The following is a 12,236-nucleotide window of genomic DNA, read 5'->3' as shown; positions in this document are numbered from 1 at the left end:
CCCACCGTGTCTTCGTTACCTTTTTGCGATGGTTTGGGGCCGGACCATTTTAGATATATTATTTAGAGATTTTTTTTTATAATAAATGGATTAAAAGAACTGGATTAAAAGCCCTGAATATTCCGTTTTTTATAGATCTAAAACAATGTTTATTTTAGCTTTTTTTAAATATATTTTTAGATTTTACAAAATGATTTTTTAACTAAAAACACAGAAAAAATTGATTTAAAAATGACAATTATTGATTTAAAAGGGGGAAAATCAGGAAATTTAATGTACAAAAAGCTGAAAATTCAGGGCTTTTAATCAATTTCTTTTAATCCATTTATAAAATAAAAAAATCTAAATATTATATCTAAAACCAACCCGAGTCTGACACCCTTGATCTAAAACAATGTTTATTTTAGCTTTTAAAATATATTTTTAGATTTTACATAACGATTTTTGAACTAAAAACACAGAAAAAAATGGATTAAAAATGACAATTATTGATTTAAAAGGGGGAAAATCAGGAAAATTAATATGCATCTATACTCTTCATTTGAATTTGATCCTAAAACAGAAATGATTTACTTTCCTGGGCCACACAAAATGATGCGCCGGTCCAGATTTAGCCCCCGGGCCGCCACTTTGACACACGTGCATTAAGTGAATGAATAAAACAAGCACATTTAAGCTAATAATAAGGATAATATCCACTAATATCCTTTGCATAATTACCAGATTTAAAATCCACATATATTCTTAAAAAAATTGCCAAATATTTAGATTAATTAAAAAAAAAAACATTTTGGGAATCATTTCCTCACCAATTCCTACATAAATTAGCCCGTTTAAAAAAAAAAAATCCCAGGGGATTCCCTGCTAATCCCATTTACACATCTCACCACCACCAGGCGGCGACATCGTGCAACAAGTAGACCTCAGACATGGGCGGAGAGGGTAGCGAAACCCCCGAGAGCAAGTTATCGCCACCTACCCCGTCGCTGGTTCCATCCCCCGAGATTTAACTTTAATTTTTCCCGTCTTTTCTCTTGTACGACCCCCCCCCCCCCAAAAAAATCCACCGTAACTCCAATTCCCCCCCCCCCCATCTTGGCGCGCTTCCCTTTTCCCCCGCGCAGGTGATAGTCCTAGCGTCACCTCCTCTTCCAGCGCCTTGGGGGGAGGCGCGGGTGAGGCGGGGGTCCTCCAGGAGCCGAAGGAGGTGGAGCAGAAAAGCGGGGAGGGGGGAGACCTTGGCCGCTGCCCGCGCGCTATATAAACACTCATTTGACTGACGCACACACGCACAGTGCGCCCACACGCGCGCGCAGCATCCTCCTCCTCCTCCTCCTTCTCTCTCCTCCTCCTCCTCCTCCTCATCTTCACCTTCACGCCAGCGACATGAGGTGGTCCGGCTGCTAGGGAACTGGTCGCGCACCTTCGTCCCCCCCCCACCCGCAGCCCCAGCATGCTCTTCGACACCTTCGACCTGCTGTCTGCTCTGGCCACGCTGGCGGCGTGCGCGCTGTGCGTGGCGCTGCTGCTCGCCGTGTCACAGCAGCTGTGGCAGCTGCGCTGGACCGCCACGCGGGATAAGAAGTGCAAGCTCCCCATGCCCAAGGGGTCCATGGGCTTCCCCTTCATCGGGGAGACCTGCCATTGGCTTTTGCAGGTGAGTCCCCCCTACTCCCCAAATCGGGGTTTTCTCGGATGCTACGATTATCTTTGATTTTAGCGCTTCGGAATTCCGCTTTTCGTATGTTTTACGTGGGTCTCGTTTTTTTTCTCCCCGTTCGGGGGTAAAAACGACCCCTCGGCCAACCCTCCCGGTTCCCGACGAAATGGGCGTTTACCATTACCGGTAAACTCACGGAATTAGCAAAATTAGCTTGGCTGTGAATTGTAGTTATTTTCAAATGGGGATAAATGTCCCAAAAGTTTTGAGAATAAGATAATACATGCAATTAAGAGTTGTTAAAATAAGTGACGGTGACATATAAGTGTTAAAAAAATGTAGTGTACTGTCAAAAGGAGGGAATTGTATGTTTTTATTTGCTAAATTAGCTTGGCTGTGAGTTGTAGTTCTTTTCAATGGGGATAACCGGCCCAAAAGTTTTGAGAAAAAGAATAAATGCAATTAAGAGCTGTTAAAATAAGTGACGGTGACATATTAGTGGTTAAAAAATGGGAAAAAATGTGCTGTACTGACAAAAAAGAGGGAATTTTACATTTTTATTTGCTAAATTAGCTTGAATTGTACTTATTTTCAATGAGGATAACTGTCCCAAAAGTTTTGAGAAAGGACAATAAATGCAATTAAGTCATTAAAATAAGTGACGGTGACAAATAAGTGTTAAAAAAAATGTAGTGTACTGACAAAAGGAGGGAATTTTACATTTTTTGGCCAAATTAGCTTGACTGTGAATTGTACTTATTTTCAATGAGGATAACTGTCCCAAAAGTTTTGAGAAAGGACAATAAATGCAATTAAGTCATTAAAATAAGTGACGGTGACAAATAAGTGTTAAAAAAAAAGTAGTTTACTGACAAAAGGAGGGAATTTTACATTTTTTGGCCAAATTAGCTTGACTGTGAATTGTACTTATTTTCAATGAGGATAACTGTCCCAAAAGTTTTGAGAAAAAGACAATAAATGCAATTAAGTGTCATTAAAATAAGTGACTGTGACATATAAGTGTTAAAAAAATGTAGTGTACTGACAAAAGGAGGGAATTTTACATTTTTGGGCCAAATTAGCTTGACTGTGAATTGTACTTATTTTCAATGGGGATAACTGTCCCAAAACTTTTGAGAAAAAGACAATAAATGCAATTAAGAGTCGTTAAAATAAGTGACGGTGACATATAAGTGTTAAAAAAATGCAGTGTACTGACAAAAGGAGGGAATTGTACATTTTTTTGGCTAAATTAGCTTGAATTGTACTTCTTTTCAATGGGGATAACTGTCCAAAAAGTTTTGCCAAAAAAGACAATAAATGCAATTAAGAGTCGTTAAAATAAGTGACGGTGACATGCAAGTGGTAAAAAAAATGGCAAAAAATGCGGTGTACTAACAAAAAGAGGGAATTTTACCTTATTATTTGCTAAATTAGCTTGAATTGTACTTATTTTCAATGAGGATAACTGTCCCAAAAGTTTTGGCCAAAAACACAATAAATGCAATTAAGAGTCATTAAAATAAGTGACGGTGACATGCAAGTGGTAAAAAAAAACATGGGAAAAATGCGGTGTACTCACAAAAGGAGGGAATTTTACATTTTTGATTGTGTTTAAGTCTGGGAATTTTCCGGGTCAAGTGTATGTCTGCGGGTTGCTTTTACATTGAAAACCAGCGCATGGACAAAGGAAGGACGCGTGTCGTGGGGGTGCAAAAAAAAAAACCTGGCGACTTGTCCCGGCTATTATAGCGTTCCCCAGATTCAAACCACATGGGCAACGGGAGACGTTTGAAATGCGGGACGTGTATTTTTTGGTCATTTCCACCTGAAAATCAGCATCAACAAACGCGGGTGGGGGGGGCAAAATGTCAAAATTAATAATTTCCCCTTGATTTTAGGGCACTTTTGGGTCAAAACTAGTGTGGAAACAGATAATTCATTTTTTTTGTAATATTTCCCACAATTTTTTGCAATGAAAAATTGCCGAGAAAAATTCCGATTTTATCGCTCACATTTACGCTTAAATATGAAAAATTTAATTTTAATTTTTAAAGGCCTATACATTAAGATTTGCGAGTTTTAAAATTCATCATCATCAAAATATGCAGCCAATTTCTATACGTTTTTAACCCAAAACGCCATTTTTTTTTGTCAATCCGCTCCTCCCCGTCACCTGGACAAAAAAAGAATAGGAAAACCTCCAGCCAATGAGAGCAAAGCATCCCCAAGGCAATTTCCCCGGAAAATGTGATGATGTCGCCGTCGAAAACCAACGGAAACATTTTCGTTAAAAAAAACCCGTTATGTCACGCTTGCGCTCAACGAGGCGCTCTAAAGCCACCGTCCCGAACGGGAATTGGACTCGAACGCCGGCGAACTACTTTGGAAGGAACACACTTTCCAGAATGTGTGTGTGTGTGTGTGTCGGGAGAGGGGGTATTAACGGGGGTCCCGGGGTGAGCGCTTAGAGGGTTTTCAACAAGCATAATCTCCTTTTCTAAAATGTCCTCAGGTCAGGGGCCAACGCTCTCACTCTCTCGCTCCCTCTCCCCTCGCTCGCCCTCGCCGCATTCTACTCGTGTTCTGGCTGAACTATCCGAAGCCCTTGGCGGCTAATCCGCCCTCCTCCTCCTCCTCCTCCTCCCTCGCCGCCGTTCAGTCTTCCTCCTTTTCTTTCCCCGCCTTCCTCCCTTCCTTCCTCCTTCTCTTTTTGACGCGGCGGCGTGACCGCGAGGCGACGCGGGTCATTGTCGAGTCCAGGTCCTATGGCGGCGTTCGGGCATCTCTGGCCGAGTGGGAATGATTGACAGCTGAAAAGAGGGGAGGAATTCCCTCGCGGCCTTTTTTTTTAAGCTCCTCCTTTTACCTCACTTTTAACTTTCCTCGCGACCGCTTCGTCAAACTTGGTCACCTGACTCGAAATGTTAATTTTTCTTCAGTATTCCTAACACATTTATATGATTAAATTTTTTTTTTAAAAATCATATTGACCAGCCACTGCCATTGGTCGTCCAGTTGTGGTATCAGCATTGCATGCATGTATTTTGCAATGGCTAATTTTAAATACATATATATATTTAAAAAAAAAAATAGTATTACCTAACTACAAAAAAATTCCCCAAAATACATAAAGCTACATATATAGAAAAAAAATAGTAATTTTTTGTTTTGCTTTAAAAATCTCTCGTCACGTCTGATCAATTTTAACCAAATAAATATCCCCGAATAATTGACGCCATCCAAACAATTGCGCAATAGAAGCTAACATGGTTATTGGGAGTTGGAGATAAATCATTGAAAAACCACTGCCATTGGTCGTCCAGTTGTGGTATCAGCATTGCATGCACGTATTTTGCAATGGCTAATTTTAAATACATATATATATTTTTAAAGAAAAAAAATAGTATTACCTAACTACAAAAAAATTCCCCAAAATACATAAAGCTACATATAGAAAAAAAAAAATAGATTTTTTTTGTTTTTCTTTACAAATCTCTCGCCACGTCTAATGAATTTTAACCAATAAATATACCCGAATAATTTACGCCATCCAAACAATTGCGCAATAGAAGCTAACATGGTTATTGGGAGTTGGAAATAAATCATTGAAAAACTTTCCCCCCCCTGACAAACACAATTGAATTAGGGTGATTGTGCAAGGTCAGCTAAGTGAGAGCACATGTACAAACTCACAATATCATGGCCGCCATTTTTGTTGACGCCAGAAACATTCATTTCAATTTTTCTCATGTTGATGAAGACAAAAAAAACAAAGCAGAAACAAGGTCATTGGCGCAGGTGCTTGAGCACCACCTAGTGGGCATGTCCTTGCAGATTGCTATTGGTGGAAAAACTCAGCCAGCCCAGGTACATGTATACTAGTATTCACAGAGTATGTGTTGTGGTAGTTAGTCAAAGAAGATATTTGATATTAAAACGCCCAACAATGGAAATCCATGCTGGGAATTCAAACCAGTTTGCCACCAGTACACATCCGACCCATTTTGAACTGGGAATTATGGCGGCCAATCAACATTTAAATACATTCTCCATTCAAAACGGCCATGTTGCCATGCCAAGTATTCTAAAATCTGACTTTTCTGGAGATTTAAGTCCTGGTTTAATAAGACTAGCAGTTTGGCAGATAACCCACGTTTTGCATAAAAAAAACAACCCGTTTATTTCCCAAACACGGTTGAAGAGCCGCACTCCCTCGTGACATCCAAATAGTCGAAATAGTTTTTGACTGCAAAGCGTGTGTTTAGTAGACTCAAAGTTGTTTCCCCACCCCCCCTTCCTGTAAAGCAAAACCCCCACTGTCACCCTGTTAAGCATCACCGTGATATGTCACACACATACACACGCACACACAGATCTAAGTCAACATCATTAGCTGTGTTTTTTTGTCACGGCCTAATAAAAGAGTCATTTGTTGGACATTTCCACTGCGCTACAAAGGGGACATTTATAAGGCCAAGCGCAGGTTCTCTAACGGGCCAACGCCAACAGAACACGGGTATTTTTAGCGTCGCTCGGACCCTGGGCGTGTACGCGTTTCTGGGAGCTCTCCTCGGTTATTATTTTGGAGGTACCCGCTTTTCAAGCGCGGCTGTCGAGCGACTCGGCTTCGTTTCGTCACAACTTTTCCATTCTCCGGGTGTGTGTGTGTGTGTGTGTATTTGTGTGTATCTTGCCAGTTTTGGGATTTCTCACCTTTTGAGCTAAATGCCATCCTGACCACACCCCTACCGCGCACGTACGTACAATGTCGGGTTTGTCAGGAACGGCGTTTTGCGTCCTGGCAAAATGGGCGGGGAAAAGAGTAAAAGAAATGGTGGAATGGAAAAAATGTATAGTAATGTATTGCGCTCAGGCGCGTACACACGCGCCAATCTGATGGTGTATCTTGGGAGTGTGAAAGGGAGCCTTGTCTCGCTGCCTGAGGAACTCCCCTTCCACTGTTTGTGTGTGTGTACGTGCACGTTTGCGTAGGCCGGCATGCCAAGCAGACATACTAAACCGCGCTACAGCCATGTGGCAGCAAAATGTAGCTCGGAAAACAACTCGCGCACACACGTTCGCGTGCACCCCGAGGGCTCCAGAGACCTGGCGAGTGTGCGTAGTAAAAAAAAAACGAAAAAAAAGTGTACAGGAGCTGTGAAAATGCCACGACCCCCGAAAATTCTAGAACCCAGGGGTCCGTCAGGAGGCTAAAGGGGCGGGTTCACGTTCGCAAGCGTTCAAGCGTCGACACCCTGTCAAGGCACGCACATCTGAGGCCGGTTAGCACAATTAGAAAATGCTAATTAGCCGCATCTGGGCTCCATTCGCGCGGGCCGGCGGGAAGGTGGGCGTGTCACTCAGGATGAAAACGACAGGCTAAAGCCTTGGCCGTAATTAGCAATGAATGAAATGGCTATCCGTGCTGTAGTAATGAAACAAGGTGGTAAATTCAAGTCCTCTCGCAAGCGTATATTCTTTATCGTCACGCCGCGCGGGTATGTTTGACACTTTGCGGCAGTCGTGTGCGAAGCGTAACATACTCCGCCCCCCCCGCCCCCAACGAGAGGCCTCCAGTAGGGTCAAACCAGTTAGTGTTGTCACAGTCCGCCCTCGCCACGTTTGTTGACTTTGCACGTTTTTGTGAATTTTATGAATTTGCTGCCAGCATGTGTGACACCACACGAGTGCGTGTGAATAACGCGCCTGTGTGCGGAACACGGCGAGCCGCTTCGGCCGCACACACTCCGCCCATTTACAGGGCGAGAGTCCAAAAAAATGTCTCTGTGGCCACGACGTGACCCGGAATGTCTCTCTCTTGACTGTGCAGGGTTCGGGTTTCCACGCGTCGCGGAGGCGGAAGTACGGCAACGTGTTCAAGACCCATCTGCTGGGCCGCCCGCTGATCCGGGTGACGGGCGCCGAGAACGTGCGCAAGGTGCTGATGGGCGAGCACACGCTGGTAACGGTGGACTGGCCGCAGAGTACCGCCGCCCTGCTCGGACCCAATTCCCTGGCCAACAGCATCGGTGACATCCACCGCAAAAGGAGGAAGGTCAGTACTAAGTCGGACGCCCCCCGAATCGGCGAGTCCTGGAAGAGCCACTTCTCTGTTCGTAACCGTGCCCCCTTTAATTCCTCCCCGATGCTTATTATCTCTCTTTCCGCCATCTTTTCCTCACCAGGACCATTTCAGGTAATCAGCCACTTATTGCCATTATCCCCTCGTCCCCGGGGTAAATGCCTACCTTCCTCACACACACACACACACAGCAAGGCACAACCCGGTGCATTTCCTGTAAATCAGTCTCTCACTTTCTCCCGCCGGGACCTCCGCGAGGTGGGCGGGGTCCGCTGCGGCGGCGCCCGGGGACGGCGAGAGGTCGGCCGGGTCTAATCTGGGCTCTGATCCTTTCTCGGCTCCCCGGAGACTCTCTGCGCTAACCTCGTGTAATGACCCCTGATTAGGAAGGCACAAAGAGGGGCTTTCTGCCGAGGCCCCCTTACCGCGCACGCACCCGAATACGCGCCTGCACCTGCAGGCCCGGGGCCAGCAGAGGGGGCTGCCACTTGAGACGCTAACTCGTCCCCACCCTTGACCGTTCTTAGTCCAACGCTGACGTGACAATGAAGACCCCGAGAGAAACGGGCTACCCGGTAAAAGACGAGTAGGACTCTTGGGCTGGCAAAATGGAGGCCGGCACGAAGAATAAAGGAGTCTTTACATGTTTGAGGAACCAGCAGCTCACAGCACTTAAAGCACATAATTTGAGACATATGGACGTTATTAGGACCTCTGTGTCTGTGTGTCGCTCGCTATACTGCACACTGTGTGCGCGCCTAAGGCTACGCCGAGACAGTCACGTTTCTGCGGTGTAGCAAAATGACTACCCGACATCAGAATTCCAAAACATTGCGTGGCGCAAATGCTACGCAAATGTCACATGGAGGCAAGAAGGGACACCCAATCTGTCATCTTATCCCTTCTCGCAGGTGTTTGCCAAAGTCTTCAGCCACGAGGCCTTGGAGTCGTACCTTCCCAAAATTCAGCAAGTGATCCAGGAGAGCCTGCGAGTGTGGAGCTCCAACCCAGAGCCCATCAACGTCTACAGGTAAGCTCCGCCCACCACGGGTACCCGGCGGTCCTCGTGCTGATCGGGAATCCTTGCTTCTCTCTCAGGGAGAGCCAGCGGTTGTCCTTCACCATGGCGGTGAGGGTGCTTCTGGGATTCCGGGTCTCCGAAGAGGAAATGAGGCACCTGTTCTCCACTTTCCAGGACTTTGTCAACAACCTCTTCAGCTTGCCTATCGACATGCCCTTCAGCGGCTACCGGAAGGTAGGCGCACCTGCCAAAAGTGCTTTGCCGGACTCCGAGTGGGATATTTACCCGTTTTTTTCCCCGCCGCTGGCTGCGTGCAGGGTCTGCGAGCACGCGACAAGCTGCAAAAGAGCATCGAGAAAGCCATCCGGGAGAAACCGTTGTGTCCGCATGGCAAAGACTACAGCGACGCCTTGGACGTCCTGATGGAGAGCGCCAAGGAGAACAACGCGGAGCTCACCATGCAGGAGCTAAAGGTGGGAGCTAAATTCCGTCCCACCCACACGAGCCCTTTTGTCACCTCGCTCATCAATCGTTCCAGTTGGAAGCAGATGACAACCCGCGTGTTATTTTCGTCCCCCGTCAACAAAAGCTGACTTTTTTTGCGTCTTCACGCGCCGTTACAGGAGTCCACCATCGAGCTGATCTTCGCCGCCTTCGCCACCACGGCCAGCGCCAGTACCTCCCTTATCATGCAGCTCCTGCGCCACCCGCCGGTCCTGGAGCGCCTACGGGAGGAGCTGAGGGTCCGCGGGTTCCTGCAGAACGGACGACTGTGCCCCGAGGGCGAGCTGCGTCTCGACACCATCGTCAGCCTCAAGTACTTGGACTGCGTCATCAAAGAGGTCCTCAGGCTCTTCACGCCCGTCTCGGGGGCCTACCGGACCGCCGTGCAGACCTTCGAACTCGATGTGAGTCAAGAGGGCGATGGAGAATTCATTTTGTTGACGGACGGGGCACTTTTGAGGTTGCCCCAAGTTTGTAAAACTCGCTAGTTGGTCTTGCGTTAGTAGAATCTTTTACCATCCTTAGATTTTAGTCGTTTTCTGAGCCGTTGCTTTATGTTTTGCGTTTGCTTGTCTTTGGGCATCCAGGGGGTGCAGATCCCAAAAGGCTGGAGCGTGATGTACAGCATCCGGGACACCCACGACACATCGTCCGTCTTCAAGGACGTGGACGCCTTCGACCCGGACCGTTTCAGCCAGGAACGCGGCGAAGACAAGGAAGGGCGCTTCCACTACCTGCCATTCGGGGGCGGGGTCAGGTCCTGCCTGGGCAAGCAGTTGGCCACGCTCTTCCTACGCATCCTGGCTATCGAACTAGCCAGCACCAGTCGCTTCGAGCTGGCCACGCGACACTTCCCGCGCGTGGTCACCGTGCCCGTGGTCCACCCGGTGGACGGGCTCAAGGTCAAGTTCTACGGCCTGGACTCCAACCAGAACGAGATCATGGCCAAGTCCGAGGAGCTCCTCGGCGCCACCGTGTGAAGGCGGTCGGCCGCAGAGGGGGGAACAAGGACGCCACCCCCCCGCCGCCGCACTTTCGTCTCCAAAAACTCTTCCGCCGGAGAAGGAAAAGGATCCCGCTCTCATCTCGACAACAAGCAATCATCGGCGTCAATAGGCAAGGCGGATCAAACAGGGTACCGGACGACAGGAAACAAAGACTTTGGGGGGGTTTTGAATGGGCGCCAATCGGCCAAACTAAGGTAAAACCCCAGTTTGGATCTTTGAACGGTTTTCCAGCTGATCCTTTTAGAGTTCAATTGCCTTGCCAACCACGAGTGTCTAAACCCGGGGATGAAAACAAGCCCACAGGTAAACGCCGCTCGTCCTCGTCACGCTAGTTTGGACGGCGGCGTCGCTCCCTATTTGCTGCTTCGAGAAAACCGTTCCACGTGGCTTGCACTCCTTTCTTAACACACACCACTGACTCGTTCAGGATTTGCTGCTTCTCGGTGGACGTCGTCTCGCGGAGAGTCGGAGACGTCCCAACCCGTTTGTTTTTTGGCAAAAATTCCGCCCGGCCCTCCGCGCCTCAACCCTCGCGAAAAAAAAGGCAGAATTTTCCAACAACTGCAAACGCACTACACGCCATTTTAGCCTGGGCATTTTGTACAAAGCGGAAAAAAAAAAACGTAAACCTGCTATGCCCCGCCCCCCCTTCACGATTGTGCATTACTCAAGCAAGTTCGCAAGACACGGGAAAATTCAGCTATTGACTAATAACCTATTATTAATGTTATTATTTTGTATTCTACTACAGAGTCGTTTTAGTTTTGAGCCGAAATAAAGGAAGAAAAGGAAAATACTGGATTTCTAGAGAATGTTATGTATTTCATTTACATTGTACACAATGTGGAAATTGTTAATAGTGTTAATGGATGACTGTAATTATGTCGTGTTTTGTTATTCAGACTTATTATGGCTGCATTTTATTTGCTATTAATTATGGAAAACGCAAAGCACTTGAGGTTAAAACTATTTTTTAAGGGCCAAGCGACTACATTTCCTCTTTCCTGATGCTTTGTCTGAACGTCGTGTACATATTTGGGTTTCTTTTCATTGGAAATTTTATGTTACTTAGCTGAATTATGAATGTCTATCTTTTTTTTTTTTATAACCGTGGTTGTTCAATGTACTCCTGCAATAAAATATGTAGTAAAAGAAAACTGACTACTCATATTGCATTAGTTAAGCATGAATTAGGACTTAAATAGCATCCATTGATATCATTTGCTGGCTAGATGTCCAATCTATTTGGACTGGGGCAGTCCTGGACGTCAACGGCAGGTAATAATAATATTTTTTTTAATATTTTGAAGGGAAGACAAAAGCAAACAACCCTTGATAGGTTGCATCTGAAAGTCAGGGTGGAGGCGGGGCCTAATAGAGCCAACCCGGGAGAAGAAAGGTATCAAAATTTAAAATAAAATTTAGTGTAAGGTTAGATTCAACTTATTTTTGAGTGTCTGCATCCTCATCCAAGTTAATTTCAATGTGTTTATGTTATGTTACGAGCGTGTTGCCGTGCAAAAAGTCTAATTATAGTCCTATTAAACACATTTTAGTACTATTAAACCACTAGTTATTTGTTACTTTGTTATTAGATGACAAATTAGAACAAATAAAAATGTTTTTCCAATCCAATATCCTGTTTTTGGTGTTTTTTTCAGAGGGTTGGAACGAATTAATGAGTTTTTAGTTCATTTCAATGGGAAACGTTGGTTTAAGTTACGAGAAAATCAACATACGAGCTCAATCCCAGAACGCATTAAGCTCATATCTCGAGGTACCACTGTAATCATTTGCTAATTGCTAATATTTGGAGTTTTTTTTGTATTCACTTGCCCTTTAAAGGGTCTTTAGTGTCAACTTTTGAATAGCCGCAGTGACCGCTATCCCCAAAAGGTTTAAATTTGAGAGTTTTTTTTGCAGTCAAAGGTAAAAATGGCTGTGAACCCACGGGGTCAT

At 45.7% G+C, this 12,236-nt stretch overlaps 1 protein-coding gene and 1 long non-coding RNA gene across 3 annotated transcripts in view; one reads left to right on the top strand and one right to left on the bottom strand.

The window, feature by feature from the left end:
• The window catches only part of LOC144065312 (uncharacterized), an 80,381-nt gene that overhangs the window by 23,583 nt on the left and 44,562 nt on the right, over nucleotides 1-12,236 (bottom strand). The window lies entirely within an intron of this gene.
• Nucleotides 1,283-11,434, top strand: cyp26b1 (cytochrome P450, family 26, subfamily b, polypeptide 1). The gene is made up of 7 exons (XM_077589482.1): nucleotides 1,283-1,657; nucleotides 7,494-7,718; nucleotides 8,657-8,775; nucleotides 8,844-9,000; nucleotides 9,084-9,239; nucleotides 9,390-9,674; nucleotides 9,858-11,434. The coding sequence occupies exons 1-7, from the start codon at nucleotides 1,454-1,456 to the stop codon at nucleotides 10,248-10,250; spliced, it is 1,539 nt and encodes a 512-aa protein (XP_077445608.1). The 5' UTR covers nucleotides 1,283-1,453; the 3' UTR covers nucleotides 10,251-11,434.

Source organism: Stigmatopora argus, chromosome 20, assembly GCF_051989625.1.
Source record: "Stigmatopora argus isolate UIUO_Sarg chromosome 20, RoL_Sarg_1.0, whole genome shotgun sequence".
Classification (NCBI taxonomy): Eukaryota; Metazoa; Chordata; class Actinopteri; order Syngnathiformes; family Syngnathidae; genus Stigmatopora; species Stigmatopora argus.
This window is presented reverse-complemented; position numbering and strand designations above follow the sequence as displayed.